This window comes from Photinus pyralis, unplaced genomic scaffold, assembly GCF_008802855.1.
Source record: "Photinus pyralis isolate 1611_PpyrPB1 unplaced genomic scaffold, Ppyr1.3 Ppyr1.4_LG1, whole genome shotgun sequence".
In the NCBI taxonomy this organism is placed as follows: Eukaryota; Metazoa; Arthropoda; class Insecta; order Coleoptera; family Lampyridae; genus Photinus; species Photinus pyralis.
This window is the reverse complement of record NW_022170249.1, coordinates 25,600,477-25,614,964: the sequence shown is the minus strand read 5'-3', so window position 1 is coordinate 25,614,964 and position 14,488 is coordinate 25,600,477. Positions and strand designations below refer to the sequence as shown.

General features: G+C 35.3%; 1 protein-coding gene across 2 annotated transcripts in view; it reads left to right on the top strand.

The window, feature by feature from the left end:
- Positions 1-2,837: 2,837 nt before the first annotated feature.
- LOC116160628 (photoreceptor-specific nuclear receptor-like) overlaps positions 2,838-14,488 on the top strand; it is a 40,622-nt gene continuing 28,971 nt past the window's right edge. For both annotated transcript variants that reach the window (XM_031473875.1, XM_031473874.1), the window contains exons 1-2: positions 2,838-3,114; positions 14,042-14,309. In XM_031473875.1, the coding sequence (XP_031329735.1) occupies positions 3,015-3,114; positions 14,042-14,309 (368 nt within the window). In that variant the 5' untranslated portion in view covers positions 2,838-3,014. The remainder of the gene's footprint in view (positions 3,115-14,041; positions 14,310-14,488) is intronic.

The following is a 14,488-nucleotide window of genomic DNA, read 5'->3' as shown; positions in this document are numbered from 1 at the left end:
GAATGCACAGTCATGTTTCACTTTCTCTATCCTTAGGGTTAAAGTGATCCCTTTATCTATCCTCACGGTAAAAGAGCGACTCAGCCTACTCTTTCAAACCTATTAAAGTGGGGTGAAACTGATCGAAAAGGGACGAGGGGTAAGTGTTAAAGAGCAGCCTGGAAGCAACTTGGGAAGGGGACTTCATCGAAATTGAAACGATGCTTAAGAAGAAAAAATTGAGCAACGCAAAGGGAGCAAACAGTGAATTTGAGAACTTGCAAGGCAAGGAGAAATTACGATGAACTTATGGAGGGAACATACCTTGAGAATTACATGAAAAAATTTCGTAACAAGAAAGACACTTAAGAAGAGAATTAGATAAGCTTGAGGAGAGCGTGAAGAGAACTGAGAAAACTTTTAAGGAACTTTGAGGAAGACTTGACGGAACTCTAGAAGGCTTTTATAGCTTAAGGATATGAATCTGGAGTACCTACTTAAGTAGAAAGTAAAGAGGATCTTAAGAAGGGATCGTAAATGTTATATTTTGAACTTTAAAGGAAGGAAATTATGAGAAGTTTCGCCCAAATTCAAGGCAGGGACCCTAAAACTATCATAGCCTAGCTAGGGGCTAGGATCCATCGACTGACTGCATGTTAATAAAATTTATAAGAGATTTAAATTAAACACGCAATACTATACACGGTGTCCATTTTTCGAGTGCCACTATGGGGATCTCGCTTACCTGAAGAGAGTTGGTTAAATGGGGGCAAAGTTGAGAATTTTCGTGCTGAATAATAATCTGAAAAGAAATTAAAAATATCTTTAGTAGTTTTGAAAATCTCGCAAAAAAACATTATTCAGACACTTTTTAATTTTTTGGGAAGAGAGTGCTTTGGAAAAACAAAACGTTTGACAGTTTGATCAATCTGTCTGGTTGAAGCGTTGGCAGGGAACTAGTTTTGTTGAGATTTTCATCTGAATAGAATTGAACTTTCGTTTTGCAAGAAAATTATAATTCAAATGAGAACAAAATACTTAAAAATAAATAATATTTTCGCAATAAATCTAGCACAAACGTAAATGTCACTACTTGAAATAAGTCAACCTTTTGTTCACAACAAAAGAACGTTTTGTTTTTCCAAAGCACTCTTCGCAGAAAATGAAAATTGTAATTTTAGGAAAAAATGTGTTACTGAACCACCATGTGTGATATATCGTTGTAAAGAGAAAAAAAGACGTATCTAATCTCAAAATGTCAAAATCCAAAACGGCGCCCATAAGAAAAATTAAAGTTGCCACGTGTTTCTCCGCCATCTTAAAAGTTATTGAAAACGGGATGCCATATTCGAAATCTCCATTAAAAAGTGTCTGAATAACGTGTTAATTAGAAATGTCTAGAAGTATTAGTTTATTATGAAAAAATTTAAAACGAAAATCAAAAATTTTCTTTTTTTTTCGATATTTTCAAAACTATTGAAGATATTTTAAATTTCTTTTCAGATTATTATTCAACACGGAAATTCGCAACTTTGCCCTCATTTAACCAAAGTCTATCTCTTAAGATAAGCAAGATCCCCATAGTGGCACTCGAAAAATGGACACCGTGTATATTATACTACCGTTCTTTCCTATAATTATCCGTCAAATTAAAATTAACAGTTCAACATAGCAAAATCTTTTGTCGCTAATTTGCTGTAAATTTGTAGAGTCCCAAAAAATGATCGCTCGCTTGATAGTTTCTTTATTTCATAAAAGTTAGCACTACCGCCCTTATAAAAACTATCCCTTTGTTGGTACGACATTTTGCTATGGCAAATTAATTGGCGTAGTTTTTTACAAGACATAAAAAGTAAAAAATTGCAGAATTTAACAAACATTTGTCACGTTTATATAGCCACTGATGCATCTACCTACAGTAAAACGCATAGAAACATAATCGTGAAATTATGAACTATAAATTGAGTGATAATGAATATTCATTATTCAGTAGGTAACTAATAGTGAGAAGGGAGGAACATGTGATAGTATTTTAAATTTTGCAATTATCTCACTTGATCGCATCTGGCATCTGAATGTACGAAGTGTACGCGTTTCACCCTTGCACACAATCAATTTTCAGATCGAGTAAAATTAAAGAATTTTGAGCAATTAATTTTATTACCGCATTGAGTATTAAATATATTACTGGGACAAAAAGCTCGTAATCCTTTCGTCTTTGTGGCGTCTCGCCTGGGTCCAACATCGATGCCCCCTAAAAGCTGACATCGGAACCGGGAACAGGGCAGAGGTCACGAAACCGTAGTGGAAGGGCTCCAATGTGGGTAAAGAGCATGTCAGACCAATGGGATTAGTGGGAGTCTGCCAATGGCAATGCCGCTCTGCCAACCACCACGACTCACAGATCAACATCCCTATTTAGAATGTGACTCTTTCATCCCACACAAAGGACATTTCGATTTTAATTTCCTCGCGTTTTCTAGCGGTAATATCTCATTACTGCGACCCTTGTGACGCGTTCACCCTTTCGTCGTAACCGCTTTTAATTTGTCTCGAGAAAAACAATTCGAGTCGCTGGGAGTAATTATGAATTTTAATCGTCGCGATTAACTTTGCCCCGTTTTGAGTGAGATAATATGCGAAAGGAACATTCTAGCGCGATTTGTAGTCTTTGTAAGAGAATGTAAAAACAAGGGGGTGCCGAGCGCAGTCGCGTGCTGCGACAGAAGTTAAACACGGGGTAGCAAAATCTGATCCCGCCCATGGATGACATAGTGGTAATACTCATTCTACTCTGGTCTTTGCTTAAAATCCTTCATTTTACAATTCAACCACCTGCACCTAAGCAAATTATTAGACTTACGGATATAAATTTTATAGCAAGTGCCGATTGTTCGTTTTCGTACTACACCCTTAATAAGTAAATGAGATTTTATTACAATGAAAAGTGAGTGCGTCTAATTACAAGCGAAAAATAAAAAAAAATTATAGAGTCGCGAATTGCCCTGTACACAAAGCGCCTGTTCGCGTTGAGAATGAATTTAACTACAACCTCAATAGAGCAGGTTACTGCACTTCTACCGTCTCTTCATCAGTCTTGTGCATCGCCATCTGAGAATCACCATCTACACAATGGTACGTGAGTAAAGTCCTTAATTAATCGCACGAAAATTTTTTATTTTTGCACGAGTCGGTTTGCAATTTAGTGACTATTCCTAACTCTATGCAAAGTTAACTATTTTTCTCACGTCTGCCATACACTTAAATTAAAGGGTCATTCTGCAAGCGCTGATAGGTACCAAAATCAGACGTGTCAAAAGTGTTTCAAAAAGAATCAGAATCATTGAAACGGTACATATTCGCAACTATCCGACGATTCTCAGAGTTCAGAGAAGCAGATTCATAAGTGGGAAACTTCATTTTGCAGTCTGAATGGACTTGTTTTTCTAAAAATATATAAAGATATGCTAAACTAAGAATAGTACTTTCATTTGCTCATACTCTAAATATTTTCAGCAAAATTGCAAAATGTTTTCTTGTGTGGTTTTGTCTAAAAAGAAAGTGTTCCTAGAGTTCTCCGTGTACGCAGTTGTGTATTCATACAAAAACAACGACCGTGTTTAAAGAAACACCCCGTATACTAATATTGTGTGGCGATGCATTAGCTTTGCTATATCTTGGTAACTACGAGGATAGTTGCTCAATTTAATGCTGAATAATTTGTTAAAAGAAATTAAAAACATTCTTCTTACTTAGGGGATACCCGAAAGATTTTCCTTTTTATCTTTGTGGAGTTTTTTTATTGATCATTTGGAAATTCCAAAAGTACTTTCATAAGGCACTTTTTTATGCTCTGTAAGAAAGTGATTTAGTTTACTTTTCCGATGCGACGTTTTGGTTTTTAGATACAACATACAAATATCAATTTTATTTTTTTAAATACGGACCGGAATTTTTTTTTAAATCTGCGAGTAGCCTTTGATCTCCCAAAGCGATGACCTTTTTAGTTAGAGTTTTCAAAGAAAATCTGTATGTATTTATTTGACTTTTACTTCACCCAGAATAAAAGATATAAAACCTGGAATCAAAATTTAAGTAATTATTTTGACAATATACTGACTTGCAAATGCCCAAATTTTCCTACAAATCGAATTATCTTTAAAACTATTAGTTTTTCGGATATTAACCATATAATAAAAAAGACGTACAATTACACGTAGAATTCAAAAATGCATTCAAATACAGGGGGTTCTATTTAAAAAATGTACCATTTTGACACCCTACTTTGTGGGCGCACTCTGTATAATTCCAAATATTTTTAAAATGTGCAGAATATTCAACCATATCATGCTACAAAAGCACTCTATCGAAAAATCTTATCTTCAAGGCATTAAGTTACTCCGCGCAATCGTTGACTCACTCTGTACATTTTTCATAATAAAGTGATTTTTAATACAAACCATGATTGTCCTGAACCACATAAATGCCATAGGAATTACAACTAGCGTTACCCGTATTTGTTTAATATGCACTCACAAACAGACAAAGGCGTCAAATCCGAAGATCTAAGAGGCCCGTTATCATTAAACAAATATCATAAATATAATATGAGCCGGAGCGCCATCTTGTTGGTACCATACTTTCACCCGCTATTGAAGAGGCACCTTGACAAGCGCATCGTCCACAGCTATGTTCAAAATTTCGAGTTATCGACCCCGCTTAAATTTTCGTCAAAATGACATAGCAGAAAACGTACAGAGGACATTGAAGCTAACACACATCTCAAAAAATGGGCTTTGCGCTTAACGTTTTTTTCAAAACCCCATAAATTGACGACCACGCTAGATCGAAATGTGTTTTCAGCATCATTAATGGATGCGGCTAGATGAAACAAAATTATTTTATAATTGTGAAGAGTCTGTTCTGTAGATTATTACGAAAAATTATGAGCCCCCAAAATTTTATTGTTTCACGTCTAATAGTCACCGAGATACAAACCGTCGAAACTTAACTGTCAATTTTTTTCTTAATTTGCAAATATTTCCAAAACTGTCTAAGATGGCCATAGATATTGTCTAGTGAACTGACCTTAATTTTCAAAAACGAATCTCAATGTGGAATAAAAAAATGGGGGTTACCATCAGGGGTGGACTGGCCCGGGGGGGCGGGTGGCGATTGCCACCTGGTCTGTAGGTCATAATGGCCCGTTGGAAACTTATAAGTATGTGCTGTATTTAGTTTCTTGCACTATTAATAAATTATTAACAAGTTTCTCTCATTGGGGTTGATGGTAGGTTGTTCATTAAAAAACTCTTTTATGTAAGTGTTTTACAATGAATTTATCATTTTTTGTCGTATTTTGAAAGTGCTGAAACACAAATATAGGCGACGCGCCTCGTTTGGATTATGTATATTTTGTTACTTTTAATTATCAGCTGCAATTTAAAAAAACTGCCCCCCCTCCTCCCGCCGTCCTCATTACAGTAATACTTTAATGGCCCGAAACCTATGCAATTCCACCTGGCCCCTAAGTACCCAGTCCGCCCCTGGTTACCATTTAAAATACGGAAGTTGGTAATTACCACCTCCAGTATAACCTTTTTTTCCGTTTCTTAATTCAGTAACGCTTGACTGCACCTTTATATTAGCCATAAATCCCACTCATTCCTCTTGATACGTACGGATGATTTTACTTTTCCGATGCCATGTTTCGGTTTTTAGACACGAATATCAATTTTATTTTTTTTTAATACGGACCTGCATTTTTTATTTTTGAGTATCTTTTGATCTTCCAACACAATTGTTCGCAATAATCTACAGTTTTAAAAAAACTCGTTTTGTTTTCAAATGGAATGTCCCTTTTTTTATTCCAGATATTAATTCTAGACAAAATTATCATTCGATTGATATGGCATTGTCCTATACCTAAAATTAATTATGTACAGGGTGAGTCAACGATTGCGCGGAGTAACTTAATGCCTTGAAGAGAAGATTTTTCGATAGAGTGCTTTTGTATCATGATATGGTTGAATATATTAAAAATATTTGGAATTATACAGGGTGCGCCCACAAAGTAGGGTGACAAAATGGTACATTTTTTTAAATAGAACCCCCTGTATTTGAATGCATTTTTGAATTCTACGTGTAATTGTACGTCTTTTTTTATTATATGGTTAATATCCGAAAAACTAGTACTTTAAAGATAATTCGATTATGAAAAATTGGGCATTTGCGAGCGTCAGTATATTGTCTAAAAATTAATACTTAAATTTTGATTCCAGGTTTTATATCTTTTATCCTGGGTTAAGTAAAAGTCAAATAAATACATCTACTATGAAACATTAAAACAAGTTTCTAAATCAGCATATGCATGATTAAAGCGCATTTTTGGTAATACATGTCAGTATTTTATTAGCGAAGTCGATCTCACCAGTAATTTTGGCTGCGTTAAATAATTAATTTTATTTAATTTCAATTGAGGGTACGTCTTTATTTTGTAAAACAAATCACAAAGTAAATAATTAAGTTTTTATACTGGTAGCGCTATCTAACGGTAAAATTATAGCACCTCCGAAAACCATATCGAAATTATTTTCTTAAATTATCGATCTCACAAGTAATCTAACTCAAAATCGACTAGAGCCTGCACATCTACACTATAGCAAAAAGCTTTCAGTGAAAATTTGAAGTCTAGCTATTGTAGTTTCTGAGTTCTCACCCGGACAGCCGGCCATCCAGCCATAACGAATATAATAGCTTATTTTTTTCAAAAAAGCGCTAAACATAGCTTACAGGGTGTTTTTTGGTAGGTCCAAAGTTGCAAAACTTCATATTAAAAAATCTTACTTTTATTAAATGGAACACACTGTATATTTTTCTGTCATCTTTTAGCTCCACCAAAAACCTTCAACTTTTGATAATAATGTCCTATCTATACCTATCTCTGATAATTTTCGAAATATCTTGGTTCGGAGGCAGTACTGCCACCCGTAGGAAACAAATCTTAACCTCGGGTCGGCTAACCACGCTTCGAAAAGTGTTTATAAAACGTAAGAAAACGCGAGGTTCAGGTGTATACAGCATAAACATGGTTCATTTATCTTTTTGGTTCATAGTTTAATTAATTTTCCACTTTCACGTGTAAATTGCATTAAAGAATTGCGCACCATCACATAAATTGCTGTTTACAATAGTTTTTCCGAAGAATTAATTATGAACTTCATTAGGAAACATAGATTAAGAAAGTAGATTAAAAATGTAACAACGCGTTAAAAGATTGTATTAGTAAATTAGATAAGAAGTATGTTAACTTACCCAATTATCCTTAAAATACGAGTAACTAGAGGTTTATACAAATTTACAAACTGCTACAAGTTCAGATGGTAGTATACAAGTACTTTAGGCAATCCTAAAGAATATTTTATTTTATTATTATTTTTTTTATTTATTTTATTTATATTATTTATATTTTATTTTTTTTATTATTATTTTAATATATAATTATTGTTAAGTTGTTTGCTGATGATGACACCCTTGCTCTCGAAACGTGTTCGAGGTTTTAATATATTATTATGGTTTATTGGTGTTTTTGTTTTACTTTTTGCAAACGAATATGAATAAATTTCAATAAAAATTACTCAATTTAAATTGCATTTTATCATAACGAGCCACAACACTCGACGTATTAATTAACTATTACGTATACATAGGTATTAGGTATATTAAACAAGGGGTTCCAACGCAAACGTGTAAGACTACAAAGAATTATCGTTGAATGCCGGTCAAAGGTCTTGATCTGGGTTTAAATCGAGATTGCATTATTGCATGGAAATTAGGGGAGGGCATTTCGAGCAACACATTCATTAATTTAAACCTTTTTGAGGTCTTATTAATTTTTAAACTTTGGAACTTTGAAGCCTTTTTTATTGGCTATTTTTGAGTCACGCTCTTTATTTTCTTTTTTGTATGGATTAAAGCATATTTTTCAACCCTGTGCAAAAACGTGAAAATAATACCTATGTGCAGATGCGCACTCCGTTTCGTGCAGCCTGAGTGTATGCAGAAAATACTGGATATCATTTGTAACGTTTTCATATTTCTCAAATTTGATTTTTTATTAGTTGTTATGTGTGTTATTAAGAGCGACTTCAGTCGGCCCGACCGACCGACACATTTCAGAGGACAGTCCTGCTCTACGCCCTCGTCATGTGAACCAAGGTTGAGTGTGACTATAGAATTGACTGTGAATAATTCGGGGGTTTGTAAACTCTGACTAAAAACGTCATTCATTGATTATTATTCGAATAAGCCGCATTTTTCATAGGTACCCCCAAAATGTCACTGTTTTACGTCTAATAGCCGCTGAGATACAAGACGTCAAAGACTGAACAACACCCTTAAAGTACAACAAGCGAACTCATAGCGGCCAAAACTGCTCTATTGCACTTCAATTGCAAAGTTCGCCATGTTCATGGCACTATCGTAGTCTGTGGTTTCACAGAATTTTTTTGTTCAAACATCAGAAGAATTCCTCAAGTGCAGCAAACTTGCTTCAGAAGAACTCGAAACGCGCACTAGCGTCGTTTTTTGAAGCGCAAACAAATGATTTTTTTCATGATTATGCGAAATAGCCGAAAAACGCTGAGCTAAATTAGTCTATTATAATTTTTTGAAGATTTGTACGTTTTTCTGAATGGTTTTATAAAAAAACCACCCTCGTATACTTGTTACGTTATTAAACTTTTAAACAAGAATTAGCAACACCAACATTCAAAATTTCTAAAAAAAAAGCATGTACTAAAGTTTCAAAATAGTTTTTTTTATTTAATTCTAACAGCGACAAAGATTTTTCTAGAAACCTCTTACTAGAAAACCAGCCTTTTTTAAGGAATTTATTCCTCACAACAATTTTTGGAGGTTTTTAAAACTTTCGTGGTGAAAATGAGAGGGTTTATCTTAAAATATCCATACCTTTTTCTCTCGTTGGTGGTTGAATATGGTTGAAGGGCCGCAACTCACACTCGCCATACACAAATTCACTGTAATTAATTGAAATCGTGAAAAATAATGAAGACCAATGCAATCCATCCCGCAACGCGATCACGACCAAACTGAAAGAAAATCAAATCGGTTTCTTACATTATTCAATAAATTCGACGATTACTCATCTTTCATTGTATTGTAGTTGACCAGCAAGTTACGTAAAACGGTAATCGCTAAACGCAACTCCTCTACGTTAAGATAAGCGAATAGACGTTTTCAAACAAAATTGTTGTAACGTGCTAGAAATTCATACTGGAAACTTTCTGTCAAATTCTTGTAAAACATTAAAATGAAGTAAGTATTTGTTCTGAGTATCGATAATTTAATACATTACAATTGTTTCTTATCGGGCCCAAAATTGTAGTAAAATTTTTTTGATAAGTGAATGTTTAGTTTTGATATTTACATCTCTAAACATCCCCAAACGGGAAATTTCAGAATTCAGAATTTTATTTGAAACATTTTTGGATGGAAATTTTTATTCCCAAAAGATATCTATCGCCCAAAATTGTCTAAAAATCCTCCAGGGGATACATACATAAAAATTTCTGCAGAATCTTTGCAACTATCTGAAAGCTCATTGAATCTCTGAAGAACTTCTGAAAAATCTACTTCTAACTTAAATTGATGAAAACTCTTTCACGAATCAATACATATTTTATAAAAAATCTATTATACACCTAAAAACCTCTGACGAATCTTCGCAAAACCTTTAGGAAGAGACGACTAAAGTCACTAGATATAGAAAGTACCGCAATCATCCGCCATTTTTGGGCAAATTTGCTGCCAACTTAAAAAAATTGACAAATAAAATCTGAATAGCTGTCATTTTTTATAACCTAACTTCATAGTACTGTCATGTTTTATAAAAATATATACAGATATCTCCAAACAGGTGGAACACTCCCTAACAGTAAAGTTACTAGAATCTGGTAATTTTTGGGCCATTTTTGGGCAAAAATCAAGCATTCTCTCTCTAACACACGAGCCCAATGGATTGCGGTACTTTCTATATTTAGTGACTTTAGAGACGACGTTTTAAAGGATAGTTTAGATACCGGAATGATTTCTGACGAAGATGAAAAATCCGATCAATGAAGAATTTCTGAACACTATAGTTACACTAGGCCAGAGAAATATGAAAAAAAGTTGTCAATTTTTGCAATCAGTTCATATCGAACTGCGTTTTCGGCATAAAAATAAAAAATTTTGTAAAACACTCGTTGAGCTATTTTTTGAAAGTTACTTAAGGGGTTTAAAAATGCATTAAGCCCGTTTTACATGCTGAGAATTATTTCGTGAAAGTCGAAAGTGAAATAACTTTTCGGCAATTTTTGAAGTGACAGATGTGCTTTCAGTACATGCTGTAATTATAATTCACTTTCGCGTGAAATTTTGCTAATACCAACCTAAAAAAATATATGTTAGAATGGACGCATTATTGCACTTTCAAGAATGCCCTCGACTAAGAGAATTTCAACTTTTACAAAAACTGTCAGCATGTAATTAAAACAGGATTAAAAAATTAGAAATAAGAAAAGCGGGAAAAATCGCTTAGAAATTCTTGCTTGGTAGTTTTCGGATGCGCAGAGGGATGCTCAGGGACGGCGCTACGGGGGTGCAGTGGAGTTGCAAGCGATTTCTCCAGCTAATAGATACATTTTTTTGCACTCCTTACGCAATTTTATCAATTTGCCCACGACTAGCCCCTGAGATAAATTTACAATTACTTACTGAAAATTCTCTCATTTACTGTACTTTCGCTTCAAGATTAATTTCGGAACTGTTTGTTAGTCGACCCATGTGACACCAACGATCACTGGTTCGAATCCAGGTTCGGGCATGGATGTTTGTCAATGTATAGTGAGTAAAATAAATAAATAACCAATCAAACACCAGATTATCATAAATTTTGGATTATACTGACAAAAAAATTAGATAAATGGTACCATTCCAAAGTAGGTACATTCCCATTTCACAAGATTTCTATTACCGATGATTCTCTCTATTAATTTCTAATTACACAAATTTATTTTTTAGTGGCCACTGTAATGCATCCCTATCCCTTATATCCCTAACTGAATATTAAATCTAAATCCCAGACATAACGCAACTTTATACACACAATTCACCTTATGTAATTACACAAAATACGCTGTAACTAAACTTAAAATAATTTTAATGAAAAAACTGATTTTGATTGAAAATTTCAAATCCAATTCGAGTGAGCTTAAATGGAAACAGTGTAATTGCCAATAGGTTGGAATTACTTAAAGGAAATATGAATAGTAAAATGTCTCTTACTAATTTTTTCTTAAATTACTTGAAGTTGACTTATGACGATTTTCTTTAGGAATTCGACCTCTATTTTTTTATACAGTGCGTTCGAGATAAGAGGATCTGTTTGATTTGGTGATCAACGAAAACAAGTATAAACTGTGCAAAACGCATTTTTTTAACCGAAATAGCTTTTGTTTTGACGTCACCGATGGATATATTTCTTGTACACGTCTTAATCGCCCTTTGTGAGTACCCTCTTCCGATAATCCGTTCTTGAGGTATAAGGGAATATATCCGATCACGATAAAAGGTCGAGGAGGAGGGCTTTCGTTGAGACCTTTAGTTAGATTTGTTAGAATACGAGATAAAATTGATTCCCCCCCCCCCTCAGGGCCCATCGCTCACTGATCTCGAACAAGAGTCGCACGGGAAAGTTATAGTTTGTACAAACCAATTTATTTCGATGAGACCTTTCACTAGAATACCATGGAGGGTAGAACACGTGTTTACCCCCCCCTCTCGTTTTCTAAAATTTAACACCACTAAAGGAATGCGTATGCAAAATCTGAGACCAATTGGTTGTCGTATGTAAAAGTTTTACGTTTGACTTTCAAAAACAGCATCTCCGGAAGTAATTCGTGGAGGGGGGGGGGGGCCCTTTTAGACAGCGAAATTTGATGGCCATCTGGCACACCTTCAAGGTATAGGCTACCTACTGCAAAAAATTCTCCTAGAAGTAGTTCGAAACGACAGAAGTGGGTCCGGACGGACAGACGTGCGGACGGACAAAACGCAAACAATAGCAATTTTTTTTAATTCTTAAAAAATACGCTAATAACAACTGTTGGTTATTTTGCTGCGTTCTGACTTCTGCAGTCCTGCTAAGGAGTCGAGGAGGAGGGCTATGGTTACTAGAAATGAATTCCTTTCGTTGAGATGTTTTATTAGAGTAGCATGAAAGATACTCCCTCCCCCCCATCCCTTATTTTGATAAGGAGCCAGAAAGTAAGGCGGTAGTTGGTAGAAAACAATTCTTTTTGTTGAGACCTTTAATTGGAATGCCATACATTTAATTTCTAATCCCCTCCCCCTCCCCGGCCACCTACTGAAAGGAAAATAATCACACAGGAAAGTTATAGCACAGATTTAAACATACTTTAAATCTGTGGTTATAGTTTATACAAATGAATTAATTTCGGTGAGACCTATCATTAGAATACCATGAAGAGTAGAACGGGTGTTTACCCCCGCTCTCCCCCTTTTTAAATTTTACTTGGCACCACTAAAGCCATGATATGCAAATTCTGAGACCTATTTATTGCCGTAGGTAAAAGTTAACCACGTTTTGCATTCAAAAACATCATCTCAGGATATAATTCATGCCCCCCCCCCCCCTTCAGATAGCGAAATTTGATGGGCGTCTGGCACACCTTCGAGATATAAAAATTCCAGGATTCTAGGACCATTCCCCTAAAAGTACTTCAAAACCGCAGAAGTGGGCCCGGACGGACGGACAGGCGGAAGGGCGGGCGGGTTGCTTTCACCTTTATCTTTCATGATATTCTAATTAAAGGTGTCAAGAAAAGGAACTGTTTTCTACCAACTACCGCCCTTCTTTTTTGCTCCTTATCAAAATAGGGGTTGGGAGGAGGAGAAAACTGATTTATCCGTCACGGTACTCTAATGAAAGGTCTCAATGAAAGGAATTAATTTTTACCGACCATATCAACTATCAAGATCACATCTGATAATCTGAAAACTTTCCAACTAACCCCTTCTACTTTGAATTAATTAGTTCCCACCTATACAATGGTGGATCGTTAATCCCGACAGCCATGTCTAATTCTTTATTGGTTAATGTCTTTTGTTACTACCAATTCCAGATGATTTTAAGTTCCTAAAAAATGATATTTTTGAAAACGTGAATATTTAAAGAGGGGTAACTAGGAATGCCGTTATTAGTAATTAGAAAAAATTGCAATGAAAATGATATACCCCGAAACAGAATTTTAAGGGTATAAGAGAAAAGTATCGTATTCAAATTCCCCTTCTTATTGCTATTATTAAAGAGCCCCGAAATTGGCGATTCATGATGATTATTCCTTTTTCCTCATCAACTACGATGAAAAACATCATCCGAAATTGCTGCATACTGAATAGAAATGAATTGCACCTATGTTATGGCTATACCCACTAAAAATTAAATTTGCTCAAGTGGCCCCTGATGTTAAAAAGTATCGAGTTTATGAAATCAATTCCAGTCAAATTGACATTAGAGTATTAATCAAGTGTGCTTGATTATCATGTGAATAGGACAGGTCTGGTCCCATATGTCAACTAAAAGGGTCCCCGTAGTATTCGGGCGATCACCCCTCCTACAATTTAAAACCAACTAGGCTTAAGTGGAATACAATTAGTATTAGTTTCGTACATTTGAATTATTTCACTTTTCATTTTCGACTGACTAATGTTAATTTTATTCGCCATCTACGGTAGAAAGGCAGGTCGGTGCAAATTATTGTTGGTGTAGGAGAAATTCTTTGTGAAAGGATTTGGGGTGTTTCAATTTAATGGTAGTGTATTAATTTGTGTTATCCTGGGATTAAGCGGGTAGCATTATGTATGAAAATTTAGGGTTGGGGACGCGTATTTGTACTTTGCCATTATGTTTACCGTATATCGATCTGATAGCATGTGGTCAAACAAATCTCTGCAGTGACTTTTCAATTATTTGTTTTAGATGTTAGAGGATCGCCGGGAAACGTGGACTGTTATTCTTCCGCGCCCGAAGATCACCCCCTTTCCTTAAGCCTTCAAGGATCACAGACTTTGGTGCAGGCATCGCGGACGCCGCCGCCCCCGTGGAGCTTTCCGACAAAGAAGGGAACCCCGGGACTTGTCTGCGTCGTTTGCGGGGACACAAGCTCGGGAAAACACTACGGAATCTTGGCCTGCAACGGATGCTCCGGCTTTTTTAAGCGATCAGTACGAAGGAAATTAATTTATCGGTAAGTGAAAAAGTCCCAAACTAAATTTAATTAAACTCGCGATCGAACGGGTTCGAATACAGTAAAATCCAAATCCCACATGAACTAGTAACGAGCGAACTTCGGGGAAAACCAAACGATTCAGTTTGGGGATGGGACATGTGTTCTAGTGGAATCACTTTATATATATACAGGCTCAT